Source organism: Molossus molossus, unplaced genomic scaffold (genome assembly GCF_014108415.1).
Source record: "Molossus molossus isolate mMolMol1 unplaced genomic scaffold, mMolMol1.p scaffold_m16_p_24, whole genome shotgun sequence".
NCBI lineage: Eukaryota > Metazoa > Chordata > Mammalia > Chiroptera > Molossidae > Molossus > Molossus molossus.
This window is the reverse complement of record NW_023425360.1, coordinates 218,390-246,367: the sequence shown is the minus strand read 5'-3', so window position 1 is coordinate 246,367 and position 27,978 is coordinate 218,390. Positions and strand designations below refer to the sequence as shown.

The window sequence follows — 27,978 nt, the reverse complement described above, 5'->3', positions numbered from 1 at the left end:
GCAGAAGGGCATGAAATAGATAATCTCATTACACGAGTTCTATGTAAAATGCATGGTTTGGAGTGGGAATGCTGATACCTTTTAAAAGTCTGCTCTCGGTTGTTAGTTTGATAGAACCATGTGGTTAAACAGTAATGGTGGTTTTCTCTTCGATGAACAGCTCGAGAGTCCTGGCGCCAGAACACATCCTGGGGGGACATCGTGGAGGAGGAGCCCGCGCGGCCTCCTGGACATGGGATTCACATGCACGAGAAGCTTTCCTCCCCCTCTCGTAAGAGGTCTGCTCCGAAAATCTGTTTAAAATGCTTCACAGGAGGGAAAGTGGCCACTTTTGACTGTTAAATAGAGTTGCTACATAGCATTAAGGCACGTTATTCAGGACAGTTCAGATCCACCGTAAAGGGACAGTCTGTACCTGGAATGTTGGGCCAAAATGAGTTTTATGTGCTTTTATATTAATTTTTAGAACTTTGAAGACTAAAGAAAGTTATTTTGGTTGTATCATGCACACATTCGTGTCCTGTTCATTTGCTTGTATTAATAGGACAATTGCAGAGTCTAAGAAGAAACATGAAGAGAAACAAATGAAGGCACAGCAGCTGAGGGAAAAGTTACGTGAAGAGAAAACATTGAAGCTTCAGAAATTGCTAGAAAGGGTGAGTTTTTAAATTTAGGGAACTATAATAGCCTTAAATCGATGGGCTTATTGAATTTTCCTCCTGGCAGAGAAGCTGAGGGAACTGTAAAAGCAGTGACACATTCTGGGAAACAGAGCTTTTGTGTCTGTTGACTCGCAGGAGGTTGGGTGTGATGAAAAGGTCTGTCATTCCTAACTTCGCGGGTGTGTTCTTGTTTCTGGTGTTGGCTTGTGGAAGCCGAAGTCTGTCTTTGGCAATTTTCACTGCAGGGTTTCCTTGGGGAGTCTTGTGCAAGGTGCAGAAGGACTTGGTAGGACAGTTCTGAGCCTCCCAGTATCAGATTTGTAGACGAGATTCTCAGAGCGTTTGCGGCAGTGGAAGGAACGTGGACCCTAGACCAGCCTGGCCTCATCCTGGTTTTGCTACCTAATAAGATACAATGCCGAGGGCAAGTTACTTTAACAGCACTGATTTCAGTTTCCTTATCTGTAAAATGACAATCACAACCATCAACCTGTTGCGATGACTAAACGTGGCAAGTGTGTAGAACAGGAGCACGCTTCTGGGACGCTGTTGCTGCGGCTCAGCGGTGGCCACATTGTTGCTACCTGCTTGTGACGACAGGCGAGTGCTGTGAGTGTGAGTCTGTGCGACCCGACTCCACACTTGGCAGCTGACATTCATTGGGTCACCGTTTCTGTGGGCTTGGGCGTGGCGCTCTCGTGATTTTTGTTCAGAGTCTCTCAGGAGGCGTAGCCAAGCCGTGGGCCCCGCAGCCGTCCCTGGGGCTTACAGATCCACTTGCAGACGCACTCAGAGTTGCTGCAGGCCTTGGGTTCGTGCCATGAGGGCCTTTCTTTGTGACATGGCCGCTAGCTCTCCTGGAAGTCCTAGAGGAGAGGAAGAAAGAGCAAGTGAGCTGCTCGAATGGAGCCACTGCCCTCAGAAGCGGTGTGCTGTGTCCTGTGGGTCACACTTCTGACACAGTGGGGGGTGGCTGGAGTCGGGAGTCGCCCTGGGGCTAGCAGCCAGAGCAGTGTGACAAAGATACGTGCCCTTCACCTCCATGTCACCTCTGGGGCCTGGAACGGGTGATGGTGTGCCTGGGTAAATGTGTTGTTAGCATCACTTACAGCACCTACTTGAAATCTGGGGGAGGACTGGGCCAGAGCTCCTAGCATTCGTAGAGCTGAGGCAGGCAGGCTCTCAGCGCAGCAGAGTTGACTGGGCAAGGAAGGTGACTGCTGCCGTTTCTCTGCCCGAATCTCAAGAGTGTGCCATGGCTTCTATTTTAATCATTAGAATGAGTAAGTCAAATAGAAAAATAGTCTCCACCTTGGGCTTTTCTAAAAGAGTTCATATATTAGTTCATTTTCAGCTTTAGAGAAATGCTCTAACCACCATAGTATATCCCCTCTCACTGTGGTTTTAATACAAGTGAAGTGACAGTTTATTTTCTCACTGTGATATAACCTCCAATTATTTGGTGATCAGGTCTAGAAATTGTGCAGAGAGGTTCTCTGGTTTAATTTTCCCATCCATTTAGCTACCTCTTCTATTAATTTTAGTGGTAAGTCCCACCTTGCATGTGCATAATGAGTATGGTTTCAGCACTGTGTTGCCTACGTGGTCTCACCTGGCCACCACGGTCACTGTGAGGCACAGAGCTGAACCATTTCTGAGCCCATCTGACAGGTGGAACACTGAATGCAGGAGAGGCTAAGTGCTGTCCCCAGTGCCACCACCTTCTTAGGGCCTTAAGGACCTGTCCTAACTCTGATATGCGCTATTCACGCGTCATATTATTCTAGGTGCTTCAACACATAGCTGTGTTGCTACAATTCAACAGAAATGTTAGTTTCTATTCCACTCACTTTGAGCCAACGTCTGATTTTCTATCATTGAATCTCATTGGTGCTGGATTTGATTTCCTGGAGCATAGAAGTAGTCTTTTACCTCTTTGATTTTATTTTAAGGAATTAGAAGCAACTATTCTATCTTTGTTCTTTTTATGAAAATAAATGTAGTTTTTCAGACTTCTCACCATTTTCCACCCTCCAGGGTGGAATTACTGAATTGTCCTGAGTGTGGTGAGTGAAGACGTTAGGTCTGTAAGGCTACCACGTACACACTGTTCTCATCTAAGTGGCTCAGTGCAGTGTGATGCGACAGCAGCCATTGCTGTGGCGCCAGGTCCGGTGCGCTCTTCCGAGTTGTACTGGGTGACTCGGTCTTGAACACAAGCCAGTAAGCTGCAGTGTGAGCTCAGCAGTCTGCTCCGTTGACTCTCCCCACACACGTCAGAGCTGCTCACCAGTATGCATGTCCGATGCACGGCTGTGTGTGTTGACAGTAACCATGTGGTGACTCACTACATGCAGGAAAAAGATGTCCGGAAGTGGAAGGAGGAGCTGCTGGACCAGCGGCGCAGGATGATGGAGGAGAAGCTGCTTCATGCTGAGTTCAAACGAGAAGTGCAGCTACAAGCAATTGTTAAAAAAGCCCAAGAGGAAGAAGCTAAGGTGGGTATGTCTTAGGTGCTTTGAACATTGAACTAGTTACCCAAGGCTTTTCTGCAATTGTTATATAAGAAGCTAATGTTTTGTTTTGTTTTTTAAATATATTTTTATTGATTTTTGAGAAAGAAAGGGAGAGGGGGAGAGAGAGAGAGATATTGATGAGAGAGAAGCATCAACATTGATCGACTGCCTCCTGCATGCCCCCCACCAGGGATGTAGCCCACAACCCTCCTGGTGCATGGTCGATGCTCAGCCACTGAGCCACACCATTTGGGCAGAAGCTAATGTCTATTCTGTTCAGAATAACAGAGCATTTTCACAGGTTCATTTAAAGCTTATTACAGGTACAGTATCTTATCTTTGCAATAATCCTCTGATACTTAGATATAGGTATTTACAGCTTTTCTGAGGTGTAACTGACAGACAATAGTAAGAGGTAGCCCTGGCCAGTTTGGCTCAGCGGTTGGAACGTCGGCCTGCGGATCAGAGAGTCCCGGGTTTGGTTCCTGCTAGGAGCATGTACCAAAAAAAAAAACAACCAAATAAAGACATCAATATGGAATTCATGGGGGGAGGGGAAAGCTTAAAAATAAAACAAAAACAAATGCCCTGGCCGGTTTGGCTCAGCGGTTGGAGCGTCGGCCTGCGGTCCAGAGAGACCCGGGTTCAGTTCCCGCTAAGGGCACGTACCTCGGTTGCAGTTTGTCCCCGGCCCTGGTTGGGTCGTGCGAGTGGCAGCCACTCGATGTGTCCCTTTCATATCAATGTTTCTCTCTCTCTCTCTGTTCCTCTCTCTCCTTCCCACTCTATCTGAACAAAAAATGGAAAAATGTCCTCGGGTGAGGATAAAAAAACAAACAAACAAAAATAGTAAGAGGTAAGGCCTCCGTCTGATGAGTTTGACGTGTGTGTTCCTGCAGCTGTCAGCGTCCTGAAGGTCGCGAGCAGCTCCGGCACCCCCAGACGCTTTTTCGTGCGTCCTTGCACTCTGTTCCTTCCTCCCACTGTTTCCATGAAATTTCTTTTCTGCTTTTTTGTCACTGGAGCTGCTGACATTGTCTGGAATTTCATATGAATGGAGTCATACAGGCGTGCTCTTTCCTCTGGGCTTCTCCCTCCACACAGCTGCTTCAGTCTCAGCCTTGCTATGTGTCGTTCACTGTCCCATCGCTGAGGGCACGCCCGCAGGGTGGCACCCCTGAGGTCTGTCCATTCGGTCACGTGTGCATGGACATTTGTGTTCAGCTGTAGCTGCGCTGGACGTGCACGTGCAACTCTTCATGCAGATGTGCGCTTTTGTTTTCTCGAGTAAATACCTGAGAATGGGTTGGCAGAGTCTTATGATGGGTTCATGTTTAACTTTTTTTTCTTTATTGATTTTAGAGAGAGAGGAAGGGAGAGGGAGAGAGAGGTAGAAACATCGATGAGAGAGAACATCAACTGGCCGCCTTCTACATGCCCCCCACTGGGGATCGGGCCCACAACCTGGGCATATGTCCTGATCAGGAATCAAACCAGTGACCTCCTGGTGCATGGGTCGATGCTCAACCACTGACCCACACCAGCCAGGCTAACTTTTCTTTCTTAGTCCTAATCCCAAGGATATGTTTATTGATTTGAGAGAGAGAAACATCGAAGTGAGAGGGACACATCAACTGGTTGCCTCCCACACAACACAACTAGGGCTGGGGACGAACTGCTACTGAGGCATGTGCCCTTGACCACAATTGAACCCACAACTCTTTGGTCCGAGGGCCAACACTCTAACCGCTGAGCCATACCTGCCAGGGCTAGTTCAGTACCTTGTACCTAATTGTCACTCAGTCAGTATATGTTAAAGAAGAATGACTTGTGCCCTGGCCGGTTTGGCTCAGCGGTTAGAGCGTAGGCCTGCGGTCTGGAGAGACCCGGGTTCGGTTCCCGCTAAGGGCACGTACCTCGGTTGCAGTTTGTCCCCGGCCCTGGTTGGTCGTGCGGGTGGCAGCCACTCGATGTGTTTCTTTCACATCGATGTTTCTCTCTCTCTCTGTTCCTCTCTCTCCCTCCCACTCTACCTGAACAAAAAAAATGGAAAAATGTCCTCGGGTGAGGATAAAAAAATAAAAAAATAAATAAAAAAAAAAGAAGAATGACTTGTTAGTTAAGGTTTGTTTAAACTCATTAGAATAACATGTATGTACCTCTTTAAATCTTAATGTGCATGTGTACATTGCAGATTATGGTGATATTGTGTCGAACTTGATAAGATGGTCTCTGGGAATCCTAATTTATTTCTTGACTTAAAAATTTTTTCTGTGGCAGACTTATTTATTCTAAATCAGTTCTTACTAAGGCCTGTGGATTATCTTAAAAGTGGATTATTATCCATGTTTGAGGAAAGTGTAGAAATAAAATATTCATAAACCATTAATTTTTTTTGTTTTATGCCTTACCACTGGTTTATGTTCTACTATAAAGACTGTTAAGTTTATTTTTGTGGTATTTTTAGAATTAACTTGATTTGAAATTCACTGTTTTGTTTCTACTGAAGGTAAATGAGATCGCCTTCATCAACACCCTGGAAGCTCAGAATAAACGCCATGACGTTCTATCGAAGTTGAAGGAATATGAGCAGAGGCTTAACGAGTTACAGGAGGAGCGTCAGCGGAGACAGGAAGAGAAGCAGGCCCGTGATGAAGCTGTTCAGGTAGGACTGGGTGGGGCACTACGGAGCGCCTGCCAGACCCTGGGCATGAAGACGGGCGCTGCATTCTTTCCTCAGCCGCGATGAACGCGTCGTGGCCAGGAAGCAAAGCACCTCGAAGTGTACCTAGGGACAAACCAGGGACCTGTTTGCTTTGAATACATGTGTTTATGTTAGAGCTACATCTCCTTCCATCACTGTTATTTCACACGTAATTCTAACATTTTTTAAAACGTTTCTGATATAGGAGCGTAAGAGAGCACTGGAGGCAGAGCGGCAGGCCCGCGTGGAAGAACTGCTGATGAGGAGGAAAGAGCAGGAAGCGCGCATCGAGCAGCATCGGCAGGAAAAGGAGAGAGCCCGGGAGGACGCGGCCAGGGAGAGAGCCAGGTACCTCCCGTGTGACTGGGTTCTGGTCCTGACAGACATGTCGCTGTAGGCGGATGAGCAAATCAAGTCTCAGAATAAAGCCATTGCTGTCGTGTTGAAGAAGTTATTCCAAATACAGAAACGTACTAAATTTGGTTTCCAGGCATTATGACATCATACTAAGATGAAAACGTTTTGAACATTTCTGTTTGATGGGAAACATATTTCAAGATTTTTTTTTTGGTTGCAAGAAATAGAGTTTGATTCTGGCTTGCTTACTAAGGAAAGGGAATTTTTAGGCACATATTGGGACCATAAGTGGGAGGAGGTTAATGGACCTGGCCTGGAGTGGTCAGGCATCAAAGGCCAGGCCACAGGGGCTCAGCAGTGGTTTTTTGGTGGAAACACTCTGGTCAGCATATTGTCACTCTGATATGATAAATGACCTTTAGCCATCCCTTCATTTTAAAATCACTTGTTTAAGATGTAAAGACCTAGGGAAAGGTATTTGATTGGCCAAGCCTGAAGTCCCTTTTGGTTGGTGTATACCTTGCTGGTGTAATTTTTTTTTTCATTATTTACTTTAGAGAGAACAAGGGGGAGAGAGATAGAAACATTGATGAGAGAGAACATTGATTGGCCACCTCCTGCATGCCACCCACTGGGGATCATGCCCACAACCTGGGCATGTGCCCTGACCGGGAATCGATCCGACAACCTCTTGGTGCAAGGTCGACGCTCAACCACTGAGCCACACTACCTGGGCAAAATTAAACTTTTGGAATACATAGGCCTATGAAGCCTAATCGTAGTCTCTAATCATGCGGTGTGTTCCTTGCTATTCTCCCAGGGACAGGGAAGAGCGGCTGGCCGCCCTCACTGCCGCTCAGCAGGAGGCCATGGAGGAGCTGCAGAAAAAGATCCAGCTCAAGGTGGGGGATTCTTCTCGGTGCAATATCCGAGCTAGCCGGGGGCGCGCAAGATTGGAGTTGTATTGACTGGATTCATTTCTATTTCTAATTCTTGATAATAAGACATCACACCGGCCCAACAGTCTAAAAGCTAAACTTCAGTGCGGTAGAGGAAACGATGGTTAACACAATGAAATGCATTTCAACACGTGTGTTCTTACTGAGCACTGGTTATTGTAACCGTTCACTTGATGTAGCCTCAGGAACTGCACGTTGTAGCTTGGAGATGATGACACTGATTTTGTTCTAGAAGCTTCACCGTCCGCACGGCAGTTTCCAGCAGGGTGAATCCTTCAGGTCATGTCTCAGTCACTTCCATGTGGGCTCCTTATACACAGCAAGCTCTGTGTGAGAGAGCCCACATTCCAGTTGTGGTCCTGGAACCCCGTTTAAACACGATACGGTCTGTGTTTGTTGAGCCTTGTGTAGGCGTGGGGATAGAGATGAGTAAGACATGGTTCTCAGTTTCGGAAAACTCCTACTCCAAATGCTAAGCAGACAACTTCCCTGTGGATAAAGGTTTGCACAGAATGCTTGGGGGGCACTTAGGTGGCCGTGAAGGGTGTCAGGGAAGTGCTTTCAGAGAAAATTCCTGATCTGAACCCTAAAAGGAAGATGAGTTATTTTAGGGTGGGATGCCACTCAGCCGTAGGGAATAGTGTGAGCGGAAGTCGGAGATGGTGTTTGTGACTTGTTTGGTTTTTGTTCTCTGGGAAGTCACTGGAGGTGCAGGGCCGCTGGGAATGCCGTTGGTGTGGGTAGGTCTGCGTCCTGACGGCCCTGTGTGCTGGGAAGATGAACTGGGACTGTATCTGTGGGTCACCATTTCCCACGGTGTGTTCCCAGAAGTGCTTCTCAAAGGTGTGCCATGTGTGATGAGTGTGCACAATGCGTAATGTAAGAGAGTCATAGCTCATGCACAGTGTATACTACAGGCTATATAAGGTTTACATTTTAAAAACCTTTTTAGCTTTCAGGAAGTATTTTTTTTCTTTATTGATTTTAGAGACAGAGGAAGGGAGAGGGAGAGAGAGAGAAACATCGATGAGAGAGAACATTGATTGGCCACCTCCTGCATGCCCCCCACTGGGATCAGGCCCACAACCTGGGCATGTGCCCTGACCGGGAATCGAACTGGCAACTTCTTGGTGCAGGGTCAACGCTCAAACACTTAGCCACATCGGCTGGGCTCACTTAGTAGTTTCCGAATGCATTGGACCATGGAGCCTCCTCCACAGGCATTCACTGATAGCCCGTGGTGTAGCTCCTGGGCGCACTCTCTAGGAAACGTGACTGTACGTGCAAGAGATACCAAAGGCTTCATGTATGTTCTTGTCCTCAGTGTTCCGGTTAACACTGGATGAAGACATTCCCCTATTATTTCGGAAGGTTTAATGGGAATATTTTATCAAGTTACCAGTATAATTGGGATACCGTTTGATATCTCGCACTCTGACTTCACCCACAGCACGATGAAAGCATCCGAAGGCACATGGAACAGATGGAGCAAAGAAAAGAGAAAGCTGCAGAGTTCAGCAGTGGACGGCACGCCAACACGGACTATGCCCCTAAGCTGACCCCTTACGAGAGGAAGAAGCAGTGTTCTCTGTGCGGTGTCCTGGTGGGTTGTCACTGTCAAAACGGTGAAGACACAATTCATTACCAGAGTTTATTAAGCTATGAAAATATACCCTCCCTGTTTTTAAAACTCACACTGAGGCCTCTGCTGAGTACCATGGACTCCTTTCCTGGTTTCCATGTGAAGTGAGCAGTGCAGGGTGGTGTCAGCGCTGAGGTGTGGAGTGCCAGGCACAGGAGCACACCTGCTGGCACAGCCTGCACCCATCAGTGCCCACGCAGGGAGGGCCGTCTGTGCACTGGGGCTCGAGCCTCCACGTCGCAGGATGGCGTCCTCTTGAGGCTGGCTTACTGGCCTGCCGCTTTGACCATGTCTGTCCCAGAGGATTCTCAGCACTGCCTCTGAAGAAACTGTAAGCAGATGCAGAGTGGTGTCAGCCTGCGTCCCGTGCGCTGGGCTGAGGGGACATGCGTCAGGCGTGGCCTGTGCTGAGGGCGCTGCTCTGACTGCTTTCAGATCTCTTCGGAGGTGTACCTGTTCAGCCATGTCAAAGGCAGGAAGCACCAGCAGGCCGTGCGAGAGAGCAGCAGCATCCAGGGGCGGGAGCTCTCAGACGAGGAGGTGGTGAGTTGCACCTTGTTTTTGTTTTTCTTAATCCTCACCCGAGGACACTTCTTTCCATATTTTATTCAGATAGAGTGGGACGGAGGGAGAGAAACATCGACGTGAAAGGGACACATCGAGTGGCTGCCACCTGCATGACCCAACCAGGGCCGGGGACAGACTGCAACCGAGGTACATGCCCTTAGTAGGAACCGAACCCGGGTCTCTCTGGACTGCAGACCGACACTCTAACCGCTGAGCCAAACCGACCAAACCTTTAAAAAAAATTTTTTTTTCTTTATTGATTTTAGAGAGAAGAGAGGAAGGTAGAGGGAGAGCAAGATAGAAACATCAATGAGAGAGAACATCGATTGGCTGCCTCCTGCATGCCCCCACTGGGGATTTGTCCCACAACATGGGTATGTGCCCTGACCAGGAATCGAACCGGTGACCTTTTGGTGCAGGGTCGACACTCAAACACTGAGCCACACCAGCCGGGCAGGTTTCCCTTTTCATTCACACATTTGTAGACAGGCTTTGTTGGCTATTTTCAATGTCCTCAAATAGATGTTTTGGATATTTCTGCAAATTTTGGAGTTAAAAGATTAATCCAGTATCAGTGAGTTCAGTATCAGTGAGTTCACTGTGGCTGGACTTGGAGCCTCCTGAAGTCTAACTCCTGGATAGTCATTGTCTGACGGAGCACTTGACATGCAGTAAGATTTTCAATACGAACTCATTGAGTTGCATTGAACTGATAGGTTATACAGATCGATTTCAGGTATTGTTAATAAAGGTGAAATAAAAAATAGAATTAGTCATTTATTTTGTTTACCTCAAATGATTTTTTGCCTTTTACATGCAAGTTGCCTTTGCCCTGCACGGTCTGGGTGTTTGGAGCGTGTGGGTCTTTCCCTGTGGAGTCATCCGTGTCCTGTCTCCATTCCTGCTCACGGGGCTGCTCAGAGCTGGAGTGCACGTGTGAGCCGCTTTGAGGGACCCTGCATGGCTCCGTTCATTAGAATGTAGTTCTCCCCATGGTAGAGGAGGGTCCTCCGTCTATAAAAATACCTATAATTAAGTTCTTTTTTATTTTCACTTTCACGTTTCAGTGACAGTTCATGTTCAGTGTGATTTTGTATCAGTCTCAGATGTGCAGCATAGTGGTTAGAGGAGCATCTACTGCGCATACTGTTCTCCCTGATCTTCCCAGCACCCCAGCACCACACATAGCGATGCCGCCCTGCTGGGCATTGGCTTCCTTGGCTGTCAGGCGGGTGCAGTGAGGGAAGTCATGTCCACGGTCACGCAGTGGGTCCAGGAGCCTTTTCAGACCTCAGCAAGCTCCTGGGAAAGTTTGAGAACATGGACCCCCGTGCCGAAGGTTTTCAGAAATAGAGAGGGGTGCTTGTGGTGTATTATCTGCTTATAAGCACACCGATGATAAAAAAAAAAAAAGGAACAAACCAAGCAAATCACCTTGGTTATAGTTCTGAAAGAGCGCAGCCTCCTCAAACAGAGCCCAGGCAGGTCCTTGAGGGGGTGTCCTGGAGATGAGTGATCATAGGCAACCTTCCAGGGGACAGACATGCCGGTGGGGACGGGACACAGACGGTCCTGACCCTGTGCCTTCGTGTGTCTTAGTGTTAACAAAAACATTTAAAGTACAAAAGAAATTGAAATAGAAAGAAAATCTTATAAAATACGGATATAAAGAAAGAAAGACTCTTCACAGCTGTTCAGTGTGTTTGTGTTCTAAGCTAAGTGTTATTACAGAAGAGTTGAGAAGATAAAAAAAAATTTTAAGTTTTTAAAGTACAAAAGCTACAGAAGCCCTGGCCGGTTTGGCTCATTGGTTAAGATGTCGGTCAATGGACCAATGAGTTGTGGGTTCGATTCCAGTCAAGGGCATGTACCTCGGTTGCATTTCATCCCAGGCCCTGGTCGGAGTCATGCGGGAGGCAACTAGTTGATGTGTCCCTTTCACATTGATGTTTCTCTCTCTCTCCCTCCCTCCCTCCCTCCCGCTCTGAGGATAAATGGAAAAAAAAAAATCCTCGGGTGAAGATTTAAAAAAAAAAAGAAAGCTAAGATTAATTTACTATGGAAGAAAGATAATTAAAAAAATAAATTTAGTGTAGGCCAAGTGTACAGCATGTCCTAGCTTCACACTCCCTCACCGCTCACCCTGACACCCAGAGCATCTTCCAGTCCTGCGTACGCTCCGTTCATGGTGAGTGCCCTGGACGGCATGCCGTTCTTCTATTTCGTGCCCCATTTTCACTGCCCCGGTCCATGTTTAGATGCACAAATACTTGCCCTTGTGCTACAGTTGCCTCCAGTAGTCAAGACAGTAGCCTGTGTCCCAGCGGTAGCCCGGCAGCTGTAGGTTGGTCCACACAGCCCGGTGGCATCGCTGAAAGGGACCCTGTGATGCTCACACAGCGGGGAGATCAACTCGCACCGCATTTCTCAGAGGGGGTCACCACTGTCACTTTTCAGCTACAGCCCGAACATGGCGTGCAGTGGGGCACATGGCTCCTTGGTACCAAAAGGCAATTTTGTATTTCTCACTAGGAAGTTCCATTTTTAATCAGTGACGGTATCTATAGTGAACACACTTGTTCTACTTAAAGTTATTACTTGTCATGTGTGATGTCTTTATGTTATGTACATCTGGTCTGTGACCCTACTTCTGTGACACACGAGACTTATTTATACCACCTCTGACCTAATGAAAGTGTACCTTTGACCTTATGCATCTGACATATCAGATAACTTACTCTTGATCTTTGACACATTTTGTTTTAAGCTTGTTAAACATAATAGGTAGCTGCCTGGCCAGAAAGGTTTGGTGTTTCTTGTTTTTATTTTAATTTGACCAGGAAATTTTTTATGTTTCTTGAGCCTTCACAAAAAGAGCTGTTAGAGGTTTGATTTGTTTTTCTCTTCCATCATCTTAGAATCCAGATGATAAAAGTTTTGATTTTTTAAAGGTCAAGACAAATGGGTGCTAGTTTAAAGACATCCCTAAATTTAATGTGTGTGTGTGTGAGCGCACGCACGTGCGCATGCATTGCCAGGGAGGTGATGAAGTTTGTCTTAAATAAAACTCAGGTTTCTTTGTAGTGGTCTTTGATTCATCTAAGGAAGCTGATAATGATTTTTGTGGGAGTTGTGTGAAGTACATTTAATCCTATATAAAGAATAAAGTAAAAAAGTTTTTATTTTGAATTTACGTATTTCTGTTTGTTAGAGCCCTTGGCTTTAAAAGCACGTAAACTGTCGTGCTCTGTTTGTTGGCTGACGTGTGTCTGGCCCTGAGGAGCAGGATGTCAGAGCATCTCCCAGAGATGGTGCTGTCTGGAAGGTCGTTGGTGATTCCTAGCAGATCATTCCTGTCCTCACTGCGCCTGCCTTTGTTAGCGGAAGCAGAAGCATGCACTCTGGTTATCATCATATTAAGAAGATACCCTGTTTGCTTTTCAACAGAAATGAAGCCAAGTGAAACGGCTAGGACTCCTTAAGAATGAATCCTTTTTCCCCAGTACCTCAGTAGGTTACATTTTAAGTGAGTTTGAGAAATAATCTAGGAAGTCTTACCCTTTCTTACAGGCCGAAGTGTCCATTGCTCTCATCTTCTCTTTCATGGGGTCCCTGGGGATGTTTGAAGTCGTGAGAGGGGGAGAACTGCATGTGTGTTCTGCCTCAGTGCACACACACAGCTGCTTGTCACTGATACGTTTCTTCCAGGTTTGGGATTCTTACGGTGGGAAATCCACTCACAGTGTAAGTAGGATGTCCATGGCTGACAGTCTCCTTCACTGGATCCAGAAAAAAGTTTTAACTAGGTGACATTTGTTCTGAACTGTAATTTGGTCCAGTAATTGACAAAGGTTCTCTAGGTGGTGGGCAGCCTCTTGAATAACCAGTCTCCGTCCCCAGCCACGTGCTCGTCCCCTTCTGATGCCGTGTGTGTGCTGGAGGGGGAGTATGGGCTCCGGGACCTCCCGTGAGGAGGGGGCTCCCTCTTACTGGATACATGGAGGGGAACTGTGTATCCTGACTCCAGCCCAGCATCTGATGTGCAGCTGGCAGTTTTAGAAACAGGCAAGGGGAGACCAGGAGCCATTTCTTTCCTTCTGGCTCCATCAACTCTGTGATGAGCAGAGGGTGTCCTAAGATAAAAGGCAAGGGGAGACCTGGATGTGAATTTTCCACCCTGGTCTAGGCTCTGTGTGTGAGGTAGAGGGTTCCCTGGGACAAGTGTTTGAGAACTAGAGGGAAGCCTTGGTGTGGGGACCCCTCAGTCAGTGGGAGTTCTGTGAGCACTTCCTTCAGGGTGTTTTCAAGTCCCACTTCCTCAGGCCAGACTCCTGGGGAGAGGCCTCCAGGTCCCAGTGGGCCTGCTTTTGGTGACCAACTCCCAGGACAGGATTCCAGACTGAACTACTTCCAAATAGACAAATAAATGGAACAGAATGGAAGGTGCACTCATACACCCAAATCCAAGGTGAATTTTGTACGATAACATGGCCTCGTCAGATCATCAGAGAAAATATGCATCATGTAATAAACGGTGTTGGGACGTGAGGGAGGCCGCAGGTCACAGATGAAAGGCCAGCAGCAGGGTGCTGTCCTGAGTGGAGAGGCCGGGCTAGGTGGGAGCAGAGGGCGGGTCCAGACTTGAGGGAGATTTGGGCGGAAGTTAGGTGAGTGGCCTTGCTGTGCACTGGAAGCAGAAAGCCCACCATGATGTGCGTGCAGAGGGAATGGAGGCGAGAGGCGGGCTTCACCTGAGGGGCCGGAGGTGTGAATGTGAGGAGAGGAGGGGCCCCCTTGAGCCTAGACGGGTGCTGGCGGCTGCAGACACGAGGCCTGAGGTGGCCTGGCAGCCACTTGGCCAGGTCCTGAGGTGTGAGGGGCAGCGGGGACCTGAGGGGGGTGGGAGTGAGGTGAGGGGCAGTGGGCAGCTCGCACGGTGGGGCCACAGGTGAGGCAGCCCCATTTCGGTCATTTCTGTCCCTGTGACTACTTTCTGTGAGCCAGAGCCGTCCCTCCTCTGCTCTGTTCCTCCTTCTATCCGAACCCTGTTTGTTTCACTGTCCCCAGCTTTAACGAACGTATTTAAAAAAAAAGATACTTTCTTTGAGCTATATGAAAGCACCATAGAGCCTGGCCCTGGGGCTTGGTGTTTGGAGCGCCTGGTCCTCGAGAAAGGCTGTGGGTGGAGCCAGGTCCCCAGCGCTTCCTGGAGGCAACCCGCTGTGTTTTTCTGCCTCGGGGATGTCTCTCTGTCTCTGTCTCTGTCTGTCTCTCTGTGTCTTTGTCTCTCTGTCTCTGTCTGTCTCTCTGTGTCTTTGTCTCTGTCTCTCTCTCCCTCTACCCACGTTCCTGTCTCTAAGATTAGTGAAGATTAAAGGGAAAACTGGGTGGATAGTTTAAGGTTGGAAACATGAAGAAATATAACGTGAGGAGGTAGAACAATTCTTTTTCTTAGTTTTTAGGGTTTTTTAAAATTATTTTTTAATCATCACCTGAAGATATTTTTTTAATTTTTTTTTTTTAATCCTCACCCGAGTGGGAGGGAGAGAGACGAACAGAGAGAGAGAGAGAAACATCGACGTGAAAGGGACACATCGAGTGGCTGCCACCCGCACAACCGACCAGGGCCGGGGACAAACTGCAACCGAGGTACGCGCCCCTAGCGGGAACCGAACCCGGGTCTCTCAGGACCGCAGGCTGACGCTCTAACCGCTGAGCCAAACCGGCCAGGGCTATTTTTTAAATTTTTGCTTAGACAAAGTAGGAGGGAGAAAGAAAGAAACATCAACATGAGAGGGAGACATTAACTGGTTGCCTCCCGCACGACTCCAAACCAGGCCAGAAACAAACCGCAACCGATGTACGTGCCCTTGCCCGGAATCGAACCCGCAACTCATTGGTCCTCTGGTCGACGCTCGAACTGCTGAGCCACACCGGCTAGGGCAGTTTTTAGTTTTTGAACAAGTAAATAAAATAGTACCAGCATTCTTAGTATTTAAAATGAGTTCAGGGTCTGGACGCTGGTGTTGTAGAAATCAGAAGTATTGTGTAAATAAAAGCGTGTCTCCCGTAGGAAATCTAAGAAACGCGGAATATGGCAAACGTTACAGTTCTAAAGAGGAAAACCTTAGGTAGTGAGTTCTGGCAGCTAAAAGTGCAGATGATTGATTCTTAGTTACAGTAAAGAACCATTTTTTAAAGAGTGATTTATCAGCCAGGAAAAGAGAAGCAATAATATTCAGAAGCCTACGGTGGTTCATCACACGATTTTGTTTCCGAGGGTGTCAGATACTTTTGCAGGGGGCCCCGAGTTTCCTCTCTGACCCAAGGGGCACCTGCGCCTTCAGCCTGTGGTGTTCGTGTCCAGTGAATGCCCAGGACAGTTAGCCTTGTTGGGAAGTGAGCCAGAGACACTTTTCACTGCTTAGGGGCTGCATTTTCTGAGGAGGTTCACTTCACCTCAGCAGACACCCAGGAGGCGTTGCCATGGGACCCAGAAGAGTCTCCACAAACCTTGAGAAAAAGATAAGGCAGGAAGGGTGTCAGTCTACAGAGGACCAGCAGAGGGAGGGCTTAGTGTGAAAAATTGTGTTTTTTTTTAAAGTTTGTTGTGTGTTGTAATATACTGAGAGTTTGGGTGAGGATTAGGGTTACTGAACATAGGTTTATTTATGCTTAGCTTCCTATTACAGAGGAACTGAAGACATGTGGAACTTAGAAAACATGTCCCATGAAACATTATATAAAATTGAACTATGAGAAACTATATTTCCAGTAATTAATTTTTCATAAATTTATCAATTGAATGAATGTTGTTGTCAGAGACAATCCACAGTTCTTTATGAAGGGATAAAAATTCTGCCACCCTGATGACGCTTTAAAATACTAATTTTAGCCCTGACCGGTTTGGCACAGCAGTTAGAGCATCGGTCCGCAGACCAGAGTCCTGGGTTTGGTTCCCGCTAAGGGCACGTACCTTGGTTGCAGTTTGTGCCTGGCCCTGGTTGGAATCGTGTGGGTGGCAGCCACTTGATGTGTTCCTGTCACGTCGATGTTTCTCTCTCTTCTTCCCTCTCTCCCTCCCGCTCTACCTGAAGATAAATGCGAAAATGTCCTCGGATGAGGATAAAGAAAAGAAAAGAAAGGTGACATAGATCATTTGCACTTTTAATTAATTAACAGGCTTTTACAAATGCCTTTTATCAAATTAAGGGAGTTCCCTTCAATCCCTACTTTTATAAGATCTTAAAAATAATAAACAGATTAATTTTTATTGGATTTTTCTGTATTTAATGGAAAAGTTGATTTGTCCTTTAATTTTTAAATGTAATGTATTACACTCATGGCTTTTCTGATAAATGTATTTGGTCATGATTTAAAACCACATAGTTGCATTTGTTTTGCAAGTGTTTAGGACTTTCCTAGTTTCTTTCTCTCGAGATTATGTTAGCTTCATAACACAAACATGCCAGTTCTCCTGTTGGTTAATTCCCGGGACAGGCAGCTCACCTGGGAGTAGCCTGAGGCGTCTGTTCACTGATCTGTAACACGTGTTTTCCTGGTGTGTGCTGTTTGGGGAAGTTGTCTTTTTGGGTTTTTTTTTTTATTTGTGGTAAAACATATATTACTTGAAATTTCTCATTTAAGCCATTTTAAAGTGCACAGTTCAATGGCATTAAGAGCCTTCATCCTGTCATGCTGCCGTCACCCACATCCAGCTGCAGAAATCTCGAAAAACTGAGCTCTGTACCTTTTTAACAGCCCCATCCTCCCTGGCGCTCGCCTTCACCACCCTATGTTCTGCTTGGGCTCCCGCCCCAACACCTCACAGGGGAGTCACCGGGCAGGGGTTTTGTGAAGGGCTTCTTTCATCCACGGGCACGATGTTCAGCTGTGTTGCACCATATGTCAGATTTTTACAAATTAATTGTTTTTTATTACAGATGTCCTTCCTTTTCCCCTCATTGACACCCTCCTTCCTTCACCACACTGTTGTCTGTGTCTATTGGGTGTGTATAGAAGTTCTTTGATTTATCTCTTCCCACCCTGCATCCCTCTGAGCTTCACCAGTCTGCTCCCTCTTCATGTCTCTGTATCTATTCTGTCCATCAGCTTATTTTGGTCCCTATGTCAGATTTTTTAAAGGGCTGAAGAGTACTACATTGCCTGTGTGTAACCGTGTGTGGTTTGTCCATTCCTGTGTCGAGCACTTGGGTTGCTCCTGCTGTTTGGCCGTTGCAGAGAGTGCTGCTGTGGACACGGGTGCTCCAGGGTCTGGTCCAGCATCTGGTCCAGCGTCTGCTTCAGTGTCTGCTCTAGTGTCTGGTCCAATGTCTGGTCCAGAGCCTGGTCCAGCGTCTGCTCCAGCGTCTGCTCCAGTGCTTCCTTCCAGCTGCTTGGGTGCACATCCAGAGTGGATTTCTGGGTCACGTGGTCCTTCTGTTTTTGACTTGGGGGAACATGACACTGTTCCACGGCAGCTGCACCATTTTACTTTCCCTCAGCCATGCACAGGGTCCAGACTTCTCCACGTCTTTCCGAACAGTGTTATTTTATGTCTTTCTGATCGTAGCCATCCTGCTGGGTTGGTCAGATTACAAATTAGTCCTCAGTCTCTGAGTGTGTTTCCATTTGCTGATTTACTACATCTGTTTTGGTAAATTTTCTAGGAAATTATATGTTTTCTTCTTAAGTTTTCAAAGGTCTTAGGAAAAATTTTTTTCATAGCATTCTTTGTGATTTTTCATAGCAAACACTTCTGTTTCTTTTTAAAACTTTTCAGCAGTTTTTATTTGTGCCTTTATTTTTGTGTGTGTCATTCTTGCAAGATGTTTATCTGTTTTATTAGTATTTCAAAGATTTGGGTTTTGGTTTTGTCAATTCTGTCTGTTGCCTCTTTGTTCTCTATTCCGTTAATGTCATTTCTTGGTTTTATTATTTCCTTTATATTTCTTTCTTGGAGTTTATTTTGCTATTATTTTTGTAACTCCTTATGGCGAATGCTTGGCTCATTAATGCCTTTCTTCTAAATGTTAAGTACATAAAGTTAGTAATTTCTAAGGTCCTCTTTCATGCAAAATATTTTCATTATTATTCACTCTATATATTTTTATTTCCCTTATCCTTTTTTTCTTTGACCCATTGGTTGTTTAGAATGTTGATTTGAAATTCCCAAACATAGACGTTTTACTTGTTGATGTCTAACTTAATTGCAGTAAGGTCAGAGAATATAGTCTGAAGTTTTCTGGAATCTGGCTTAGTATAGCACATGGTCATTTTTTTTTTGTAATGTTCTGTGTGCTTGAAGGGAATGTGTATTTTCCATTTATCCTATCCGGCATATTGATTTTGATATTACAATATTCTATATTCATAGTGATTTTTGTCTATTTTTTTCAGTTACGGAGGGCCTTGATATCTCCCATAGTAATGATGGGTTTGTTTCTTCTTCTGTCCGCTCTTGCTTATTTATTTTGAGGTTATGTTATTTAAAACATACACGTTTAAAATTGTGTATCTTCCTAGTGAATTCAGCCTTCTGCTGGGTGGAATGGCTTTTTATTAGCATGAGTAATGCTGTAGGTGAAGAGTTTTCCTTTTTTCTGCTCTTGCTTTTTGTTTTTAACATACAATTCATAGTAGGTTCATCAAAACAAATTTGGATCTTCTTTCTAACTCTGAAAAATGTTCTTACTTAAAGTGTATTTTGTTTGCTGGTAATAAAGGTATAGGTATCCCCGCTTTTTATATGAGATTGGGTGAGTTCTGGGTGGTGTGGCCATAGACTCTCCCTTTTCCCGCTGTTAGTTCCCGTTGTGCCACCTCACTTTCACGAGAGACCTACATTCGTACGTGTTTCTACTTAAATATGTTGGGGAAATTTATTATAAATACATAAGCGCATTAGATGTATATATACTGGTGGTATAAAATAGTGAAAAAATGATCTGTGTACCCACTGCTCAGATTAGAGAGAATCTCCTGGTAGGAAATTCTAGGGTTTTTGGTTTGTATGTGCTTTTGTTGTAAAAGACATTTTCACTGGGTGTAGATGTGTGGCTTGACATGATCGTGTCCAAGGATCAGGCAGGGCTCACTTATTCTCGATCAGAGTGGCCTTGGCTATTCCTCTGCTTCCCTATTTGTACATGACCTAAGGAATTAACTTGTTAAGCTAAGAAAATTCTGTTTGAATTTTGGTTGGGATTGCAGTGAAATTATAGATTAGATTAAATTAATAAGAGTAGACATCTTTTAAATATTAGTTCTTTTGCATTCTAACCGCTGAGCCAAACTGGCCAGGGCTCACTTTTTATTTCCTTTTAAACAAAGAGGTATTTCTAAGGCTATAGATTAGAAGGGTGGCAGAGCCTTTTGTTTTGTTTCGTGTGTACAAGTGGATGTGTTTGAACGTGTGAAGTGGTGCGTGGATCTGACCGACGTTGTGCGTAGGGGCCGTGCCGACCCGTGCTCAGTTTTAAAGTATGTGCTGCCCAGACAAGTGCTAGTCTTTCTCTTTAATTTCAGCTTTTATTGCGTATGGCTAGATAGGTTCTACTTTGGGGAGTTTATTGATTTTCTTTATAGCTTACTACATTATAAAATTTTTTAAATAATGTTTCCTCTCTGGGTATGTATAATATATTAGATCAGACTTGTTCATTGTTACACAAATATTTTTACTCTTTTAACTCTTTTTTCTGTGCTCATTAATATCCTTTTCTCAAAAGTGGAAAGACTGCAAACATACTATTATTTATTTATGTCTCGATTTTTTTGTATACATAGTTTTATCATCATGATCATAACTATTTACATATTTTATCCTACTAATGAATTTTATTTCTAAGAATATGGAACATCTCTGTTTTCTCTTTAAATATCACGTTTGCATGGTATCAATATTGCAACCTCGTTCTGGTCAGTGATGTGTGGTGAGTCCTCCCTCCCTTCTCCCCCTTCTCTACTGTCCCCTCCATAGTTTTATTTTTGCATCTAGATTGATCCTTAAAAGGTATGTTTTTATTTTAGTTATTTTCTATTCTTATAAAGCACCTTGCTATATGTGATCTTTTTGGACTTCACTTTTTCTGCTCAGTATTATAGTGCCCAGATTCACACCAAGTGGAAATGTATTGCTGTTTTTAAAGAACTTTGAGGTATACCTGTGATACATTCAACTGTAGGTGTTTTAAATCTACAGCATAGTGTTGGTCTGTTCGTACATCTATGACACCATCATGATCATGACAGTGAGCATATTTCGCACCTCGTCTAGGTGTGCGGGAAACATAGGCACATATGGTCACATTCTGCAGTTGTCTAGGTGTGCGGGAAACAGGCACATTCGGTCACATTCTGCATTTGTCTAGGTGTGTGGGAAACAGGCACATACGGTCACATTATGCATGTTTAGGTGTGCGGGAAACAGGCGCATTCGGTCACATTCTGTATTCGTCTAGGTGTGTGGGAAACAGGCACATACGGTCACAATAGCCACCTCTTCCATCCGCTCACTCTGATGGATTCGTGGTGTCAGGGTCTTTAAACACTCATTTAATATAAATGAACTAGGTTTTGTATGTGGTGCTTTTATTTTCAGACAGTCCTGGATGACAGCAGAGGCTTCGTTCAATGGGCTGATGCCATCCAGCAGATCGGTAGGTGCACATCAGCACCCCCCTTGGCTGTCTGGAGGACAGTCTGCTGGACTCGTTTTATGGAGTAGTGATATTAGTCAAAATAATCGTTTTCCACACATTCTGTTTTTTTTCTTTATTGATTTTAGAGAGAGAGGGAGATAGAAACATCGATGAGAGAGAACATCCATTGGTTGCCTTCTGCATTGGTTGCCCACTGGGGGTCGGGCCCACAACCTGGGCATGTGCCCTGACTGGGAACTGAACTGGCGACCTCTTGGTGCAGGGTCGACGCCCAACCACTGAGCCACACCAGCCGGGCGACCACACATTCTTTTGGTGTTATTCTGAGTAAAATTGACACCCAGAGAACTGTACCTCTTTCACATCAGCGGTTATCGCAAGCCCTTAGCACATAGTAAACTGAGAAAGTACAGAATGATGTTGAGAGAAAAATGGGTTTTCCAAACAAAGTGTGAAAACCCTGCCTTATTTTCTCCTCTGTTTACTAACTTGTATCCACCCTGCGCTCAAAAGTAAACTTATGCCTCCAGAGAAATAAGCCTCTGGAGCATGACCCTGGATTTGTATTAAAAAAACACCTTTAGGTTTTCAAATAAAAATACATTTGTTATTATTGTAATGAAGCTTTGGTCCTATTTAGAAAGGAGACCTTTAAACCCTTTTGATCTGGGGAGAAATAACATCCTTAACAATTCTCAGTTCTTATTCTAATATTTCAGAATAATGGGAAGCAGACTGTTTCCTTCAATGTGCCACGTGTTCTGAATGTGTTGATTCTGAGGGAACACTTGAGCTCAAAAATGGAAGGAACACTGCACTATGTCCTTCGTATCCCTGTAGCTCCTATTTTTAGAACTTTTACATTCTTTCCCAAAGATCATGAACCTGTCTACAGCTTAATTTTTTCATGTCTCTTTTACAAAATAAGGAGTTATGAGAACCTTTAGGAGGAGTTTGATAGAATATCAGAATCATAAACCTCAGTATTTAATACAGTAAATTACGTTAGAAAGGCCAGAGCTTTGGTCTAGTAGGCCATAAAAGGTAATTAAAAGAATAAGAGGGGTATAAACTCTGATGAGATCATGTCTGTATAGTATTAGTTTTCTTCTATACGTTTATTAGTACAGCACATTGTGGCCATGTTGCTGAAATGAGAAGCCACAACTGTGAGTTGAAAACTAGACTTACGTTTCTCAGTGTGCATGTGAATCAGCCATCCCTAACTAGCTTTGGTCTTTCACATCGACTCTGAGAATGTTAGAAAGGGGGAACTGAGAATTTATTGTCTAAGGCCATTACGGTACTGGTGAGGAAACTGAGGACCAGAGAAGTCTCTCTGTTACGAGTTGCAGGATGGATCCTGGCGTAGACACCTTGACTCACAGTTCAGGGCGGTTTCTAATGCGTCATCTGTGCGTTTGCCTGGGGGAAGCTGTCTGCTTTCGATGCTTATGTGAAATGAACAGTGTTCAGTAGAGTGCCCAACAGAGTATTTTCTCTATATGTATGTATATTTTTAATTGAATTTATCGGGTGACATTGGTCAGTGAGATTATACAGGTTCCAGGGGCACAGTTCTGTGACACATCCTTTGTGCGTGGACTGTGCGCACCACCCCGTCGTGTCTCCCTCTGTGCATGGACTGTGTGTTCACCTCTCTATCGTGTCTCCGTCCACCCTCATGTACCCCCTTTGACAAGAGTCTTCTTTCACTTGTTAGGAGGGCAGGACTCCGTGAGGCCAGGCATGCGATTTGTGAATGGTGTTAGGAAGGAAGGAGATTCTGGGGCCTTGCAAGTGATTTTTGGTCCTGATTGATTCATATTTTGAAAAGGACTAAGTGAATCATAGATTCTGTGTCTCAAGAGTATATTTTGCTTTTTCTTGTGCCCAAGGCATAGGAATTAGAATCTGGAGTACATACAAAAAGATGACTGCATTTTACACAGTTGTACTCCTTCTTTCCTAGCACATGTTGCCCGGAGCAACTGGAACAAATCGACCCTCTTTCTTTCTTTCTTTCTTTCTTTTTTTCTTTATTGATTTTAGAGAGAGAGGAAGGGAGAAGGGGGGAGAGAGAGAGAGGTATCAATGAGAGAGAACATCAACTGGCGGCCTCCTGCATGCCTCCTGCTGGGGATCGGGCCCACAACCTGGGCATTTGCCCTGATCTGGATTCGAACCAGCAACCTCCCTGAGCCACACCGGCTGGGCTCGACCCTCATTTCTTTAAAGAGCTTGCTTTTCCTTGCATTTTCTATTCATGTTAATTTTGCAATAAAACTAAGAATACATATTAATTGTCCAATATTTGAGAACGAATAATTTGCACTGTTAACATTTTGATGCAATTACTTTCTGCTTTTTTTATACAATATAAATTTACACGTATTTGCATATAAACCGCACTGCATGGATTTGAATCCTGAGTTGTTTGTTATTATACGATGAATGCTTTTTAATGTTACTGTTGTTCAACATTAGTGAAGTCTGTGTGGTCTGTCTCATATTGATGCATGGACCAAAATTTACGGAGTCAACACCCTACTGCTGATATTTCATTGTAAATCTCACTGCAGTGGACATATTTGCAGAGATTTAGCACTTCTCTACTTCCTTTTGGTGATTTTACAGAAGTAAAATTATATAAAATGTCTTTACTTTTTCTCCTGAGCATTTTATTAAATATTAGGCAGACGGGGGCTCTGACAGTGGGCTGTTGGTTGGGAAAGAAGCAGGGATGCCTGTGTCTGAGAAAGGTCGTGCCCCCTTGGGGAGATGAGATTCTGTGCACAGACCTAGCCAGCTCCAGGGATTAAGAAAGGGCGTGACCACGGCCTGGGGCTAAAGGTTAGGTTCTAGGGCAGGGCAGGGCTCAAACCACATCAGGAATCTAGAACAATGAGTAGGAAGGAAACATAATTAAGCAACCAAATTACATGGATTCTACTATAGCTGAGGATAGCTTGAGGGAGAGGGTCTAAACTAATATCTGGGAAGGAGAGTGCAGATAAAAGATCTAAGGTTGCTTGATTGCCTGGCAATGCTAGAACCATCTGAGCTGTGATGTCATGAGTTTAAGCCCAGAATGGTCAGCATGGTCTGTAATTATAACCGCGTTGGTCTGTCAGGTACGAGCACCGTAGGGAGAGACTGGGTTTTGGGTTGGGATGTGGGCACGCAAGTGTGAGAGGAGAGGGCAAGGGAGCTGCGAGCCTGGGAGGAGGTCATAGTGATGGGCCGTAAGATTATGGATGGATGCAGAGACTGGGCCCCGCTGTGCTGCAGCCAGCCCGGTTGTGCTTGCTGCTACCTGTCCCCTCCTCCCTCCTGTCCCAGCTCCCAGCCCAAACACACACGCCCAGTTCAGACTCCCAGTGTGGGTAGCAGGCGTGGCACTTCCTTCTTGAAGTCTTTCCTTTTCACCCCAGGGAGCAGGGACCCTTTCCCTCTGCCCTCTCTCAGCCTCTAACTCCCCTATGGACACCAGTGTCTGTGCTGCACCCCTCCTGCATGTGCCGGCACCCTGGGCACTTGGCTGATGTGCGCACAGGTTTGCCGAGTCGATGGAAACCTCAAATGAAACAGTCTCATCCAAAGTAACCGTGGAAACCAGTGTTTCTTGAAGACGGCTTTTATTTTTACCTACATCATCTTTTCTGTGCACTGCAGTCTAGCAGCGGTATGTTAATTTTCATTTGTCACTGTCATGATCTTTATTATTTCACTCATTTTTCTTGCAGGAGCACCTTTCGTTGAAGAAGTACATTATTGACATTGTGGTCGAAAGCACAGCCCCCGCAGAGCCTCTCAGAGATGGAGAAGAGCGGCAGAGAAGTAAAAGGAAAGCCAAGAAGATAAAGGCCCGCATGAACTCCAGGTACCCAAACATCCTCAAACAGCACGAAGGCAAAACTGCTAGTGCTGTATTCTTGTCTATGTAAATTCGAGGAAGACCTCCACCCTCCAAAAAAGTTTGAAGTTGTTTACTTCCAGAATAGCTTGAAAACAACACTGATGAGCCTAATTTATAGCCACTCTTCCTGATTGAGAAGGAGCGGATCGATCGCAGCCCTCCCTCGCTGCTGAGAGCTCTCGCTGTAATTGGACGCCAAGGCCTGCCAAGCGTGTGCCTCCTCCAGCAGTGGTTTGTCTGAGTGTGTGTAAACCAAGCCTGCTTTTCTTTCCAAGTATTGATTTTTAAATGAATTATTAGAGAAAATCAATAGCAATCAACAAATAGGAGTCTGCTGCTGTGGTGTCAAGTTCCATGACTAGGTTTAATCAATGTGGTTGCCTGTCACAACAAGAAAAAGTTCAAGAAATATCTGGAAATGGAAAGTGAGTTGTCAGACCTGTAGTTTGTCATCCGCCTCAAAGGGACAGCAGAGGACCAGGCCGCCATGCGGCACTTCCCGAGCTCACAGGCTCCGCGTCCCCTGGTGACCAGCGAGTCTTGTTCAGGCACATGCCGTTCCTCCTGAGCAGGTACTGAGAGAAGGTAGTCTGAGCATGGCCTCGTGCCTTTGTTTCCAGCGTCTCGGAAGAGGCAGACGCTGGGCACGTGGGAACGCAGACATGTGGGTCTAGAGAATGGTGAGGGGGGGTCATCTCCAGAGTTCCCAGTGTCAGATTGTGATCAATGAGAGGATCCCTTTCATCGTACAGAATCGGTGAGAACTTTAGAGTAGTCACTGAAGCAAAGGATAGCAGAAGAGGCTTTTCTTCATGTCTTTTCTGAGGTCCCTCCAACTTTCTAAAGACCGTTCCACAGTCAATTTCAGGAGGTGACAGGCCTTCATTCTAGTTTATGCAGGGACCCTGCTGACCTGCTGACTGTGGGGTACTGTGGACCCCGACCTTTGGACGTCTTTGTTTGCCCTCCTGTGCACATTCACTAGGTTAATATCCTCCCCTTCCCAATTGCATATGTTCACTGTACCTCCAAGTCGGTGTGTCCCCAATAAGGTCCTGCTCTTTCCTCCCATCCCCAGCCCCTTCGCTTTCTCCCTGTAACCTCACATCCGGTTCAACCACAAATAATGTGAGCTTTGCTTTAATATATACTAGGCACCTAACTGTGAACTTCATGCTGGCCCTGTCGGCCTCCCTCTTCCCCCTGGATGGCTGCTGGCCTCTGCGGTACCCTTGTCCCACCCTGGCCGTGCTGTCTGCTGTGGGCACTGGTCAGAGCGAGCCTGGTAAAGTGCACGTCAGAGCGTGTCTGTCCTCTTCCCGGAGGCCTCTTCCCGCAGGTGTCCACACAGCCAGTTCTTGCTCCCCTGTCTCCACTCCAGCCCCACAGAAGTGTATGTTTTGATGGGGCAGACATCTTCCTGAGCCGCAGCTCCTTTGGAAATGGAGAGGATGCCATGTTAATTTTTAGACGGTACGGCACGGCTGTCATGCAGCCCCTGTCGCCATGCTTGGGGCACACTCAACCTGCCTACTGTCATTTTCTCCACCTTTCGTAGGAAGTCAAGTACTTGCAACTACAAAGGGGTTATTTCCCCATTTTGATACGTCTTAATACTTTGACTGATAGCATTGGACAAGAGTAGGTTTAACTGATACATGATTTAGTGTTTAATTTATGTAGTTGTTCACTGTGTCCCCAGGTGGGACGTGTGCTAGTGTGCTTTTCCTTATCGGGCCTGCTGTGGCTTGTGTTCTGCACGTTTCATGAAGTGGAGTTTATTCCCCTCGTCGCCGTCTGCGTTGCTTCGTACATGTGACTGGTTCTTCATAGGTTGCTGAACTAAAGCTTTGAGCCTAGGAACCTTGGCGGGAGCAGCTACATTTTAAAGTAGCTTTTTCCTCCCAAAGGGGAAGTTGACAAGTTCAGTCACCGTGCGTGGATGCTGTAGGCCCCAGGGTGAGGCTCAGGGCCTGTGGGTGCGTCACCTGGCTGGTTGGGGCAAGCTGGCACCAGTCACAGGGCGGGCAAGCGCTATCTCAAATTGTTCCAGACACTTGGCATTGTGTCATACGTGACAAGTGCAAACCAAAACAAATCTTTGAGTGTCTGGTCAAATTATTTCTGCTGACATTTAAATCATTTCTAAAGTGAAATGATCATTCTTTGCCTGTATTTACTTTTACATATTAAGTACCTTTTGAGTTCATAGATGCTCAGCCACCTCAGCTCCCCTGTGGGAACGTAACGTGGTTCTGTACGTAACGACCGTGACTGACACCCGTCAGCCCAGGAGTGCTTTATGTCACTTTCTCTCCATGAGGAAATGCGCAGTTGTAGTCTATGTTGGCAGCGTCCGTACTGTTTTAAAGAAGTCGCAGGGTCACTGACAGCGATGGTGCCTTCCCCCAGGGCCAAGGAGTACGAACGTCTGATGGAAGCAAAAGGCTCCGGCTCCGACTCACCCCACAAGGCCAAGTGAGTACCCTGCTTTCGGCGTCCTCCTTGGTCTCTGCCTGCAGCTGCCTCAGTCTGAACCCCCACGTACCTGTCCCCGTGGGACTTGTGTCTGGTGCCTAGGACTGGGTTCTCCTGACACGGTGGTGTCCCACTGGGGACGATTTGCCAGGGACTTTTGTCCCTGATAACATGTTGGTCATCACAACTCGGCAGACGGTGCCCACGGCCACCCAGTGGGTGGGCGCCAGGGGTCCGTCAAAGGCCTTCAGTACACAGACAGGCCCCCACCACCTGCACTTGAACGTCACTGTTCTGACAGCGGGTTCTGGCAACTCTGCCAGCTCCTGCTGGGGGGCCTCCTTCAGGACCCTTGTGGCGGCTGCCCTGGACAGCTGAGGCTGCAGACTCCAGGGCTGGTGTGAGTGTGATGACACCACGCTGTCCTGGGCGTGCTGCCCCCATGCTTGTCGGCTGGACTGTGGGGTCTGACACCAAGAGTTCATGACATAATGTGCCCGCAGCTCGAAGG

General features: G+C 46.0%; 1 protein-coding gene across 4 annotated transcripts in view; it reads left to right on the top strand.

Annotated features, from left to right (window-relative positions):
• SCAPER (S-phase cyclin A associated protein in the ER) overlaps positions 1 to 27,978 on the top strand; it is a 178,058-nt gene that overhangs the window by 51,894 nt on the left and 98,186 nt on the right. For all 4 annotated transcript variants that reach the window (XM_036277975.1, XM_036277973.1, XM_036277976.1 and 1 more), the window contains 10 exons: positions 161 to 278; positions 545 to 656; positions 3,020 to 3,160; positions 5,688 to 5,843; positions 6,088 to 6,230; positions 7,060 to 7,141; positions 8,649 to 8,801; positions 9,276 to 9,383; positions 24,817 to 24,953; positions 27,402 to 27,467. In XM_036277975.1, the coding sequence (XP_036133868.1) occupies positions 161 to 278; positions 545 to 656; positions 3,020 to 3,160; positions 5,688 to 5,843; positions 6,088 to 6,230; positions 7,060 to 7,141; positions 8,649 to 8,801; positions 9,276 to 9,383; positions 24,817 to 24,953; positions 27,402 to 27,467 (1,216 nt within the window). The remainder of the gene's footprint in view (positions 1 to 160; positions 279 to 544; positions 657 to 3,019; positions 3,161 to 5,687; positions 5,844 to 6,087; positions 6,231 to 7,059; positions 7,142 to 8,648; positions 8,802 to 9,275; positions 9,384 to 24,816; positions 24,954 to 27,401; positions 27,468 to 27,978) is intronic.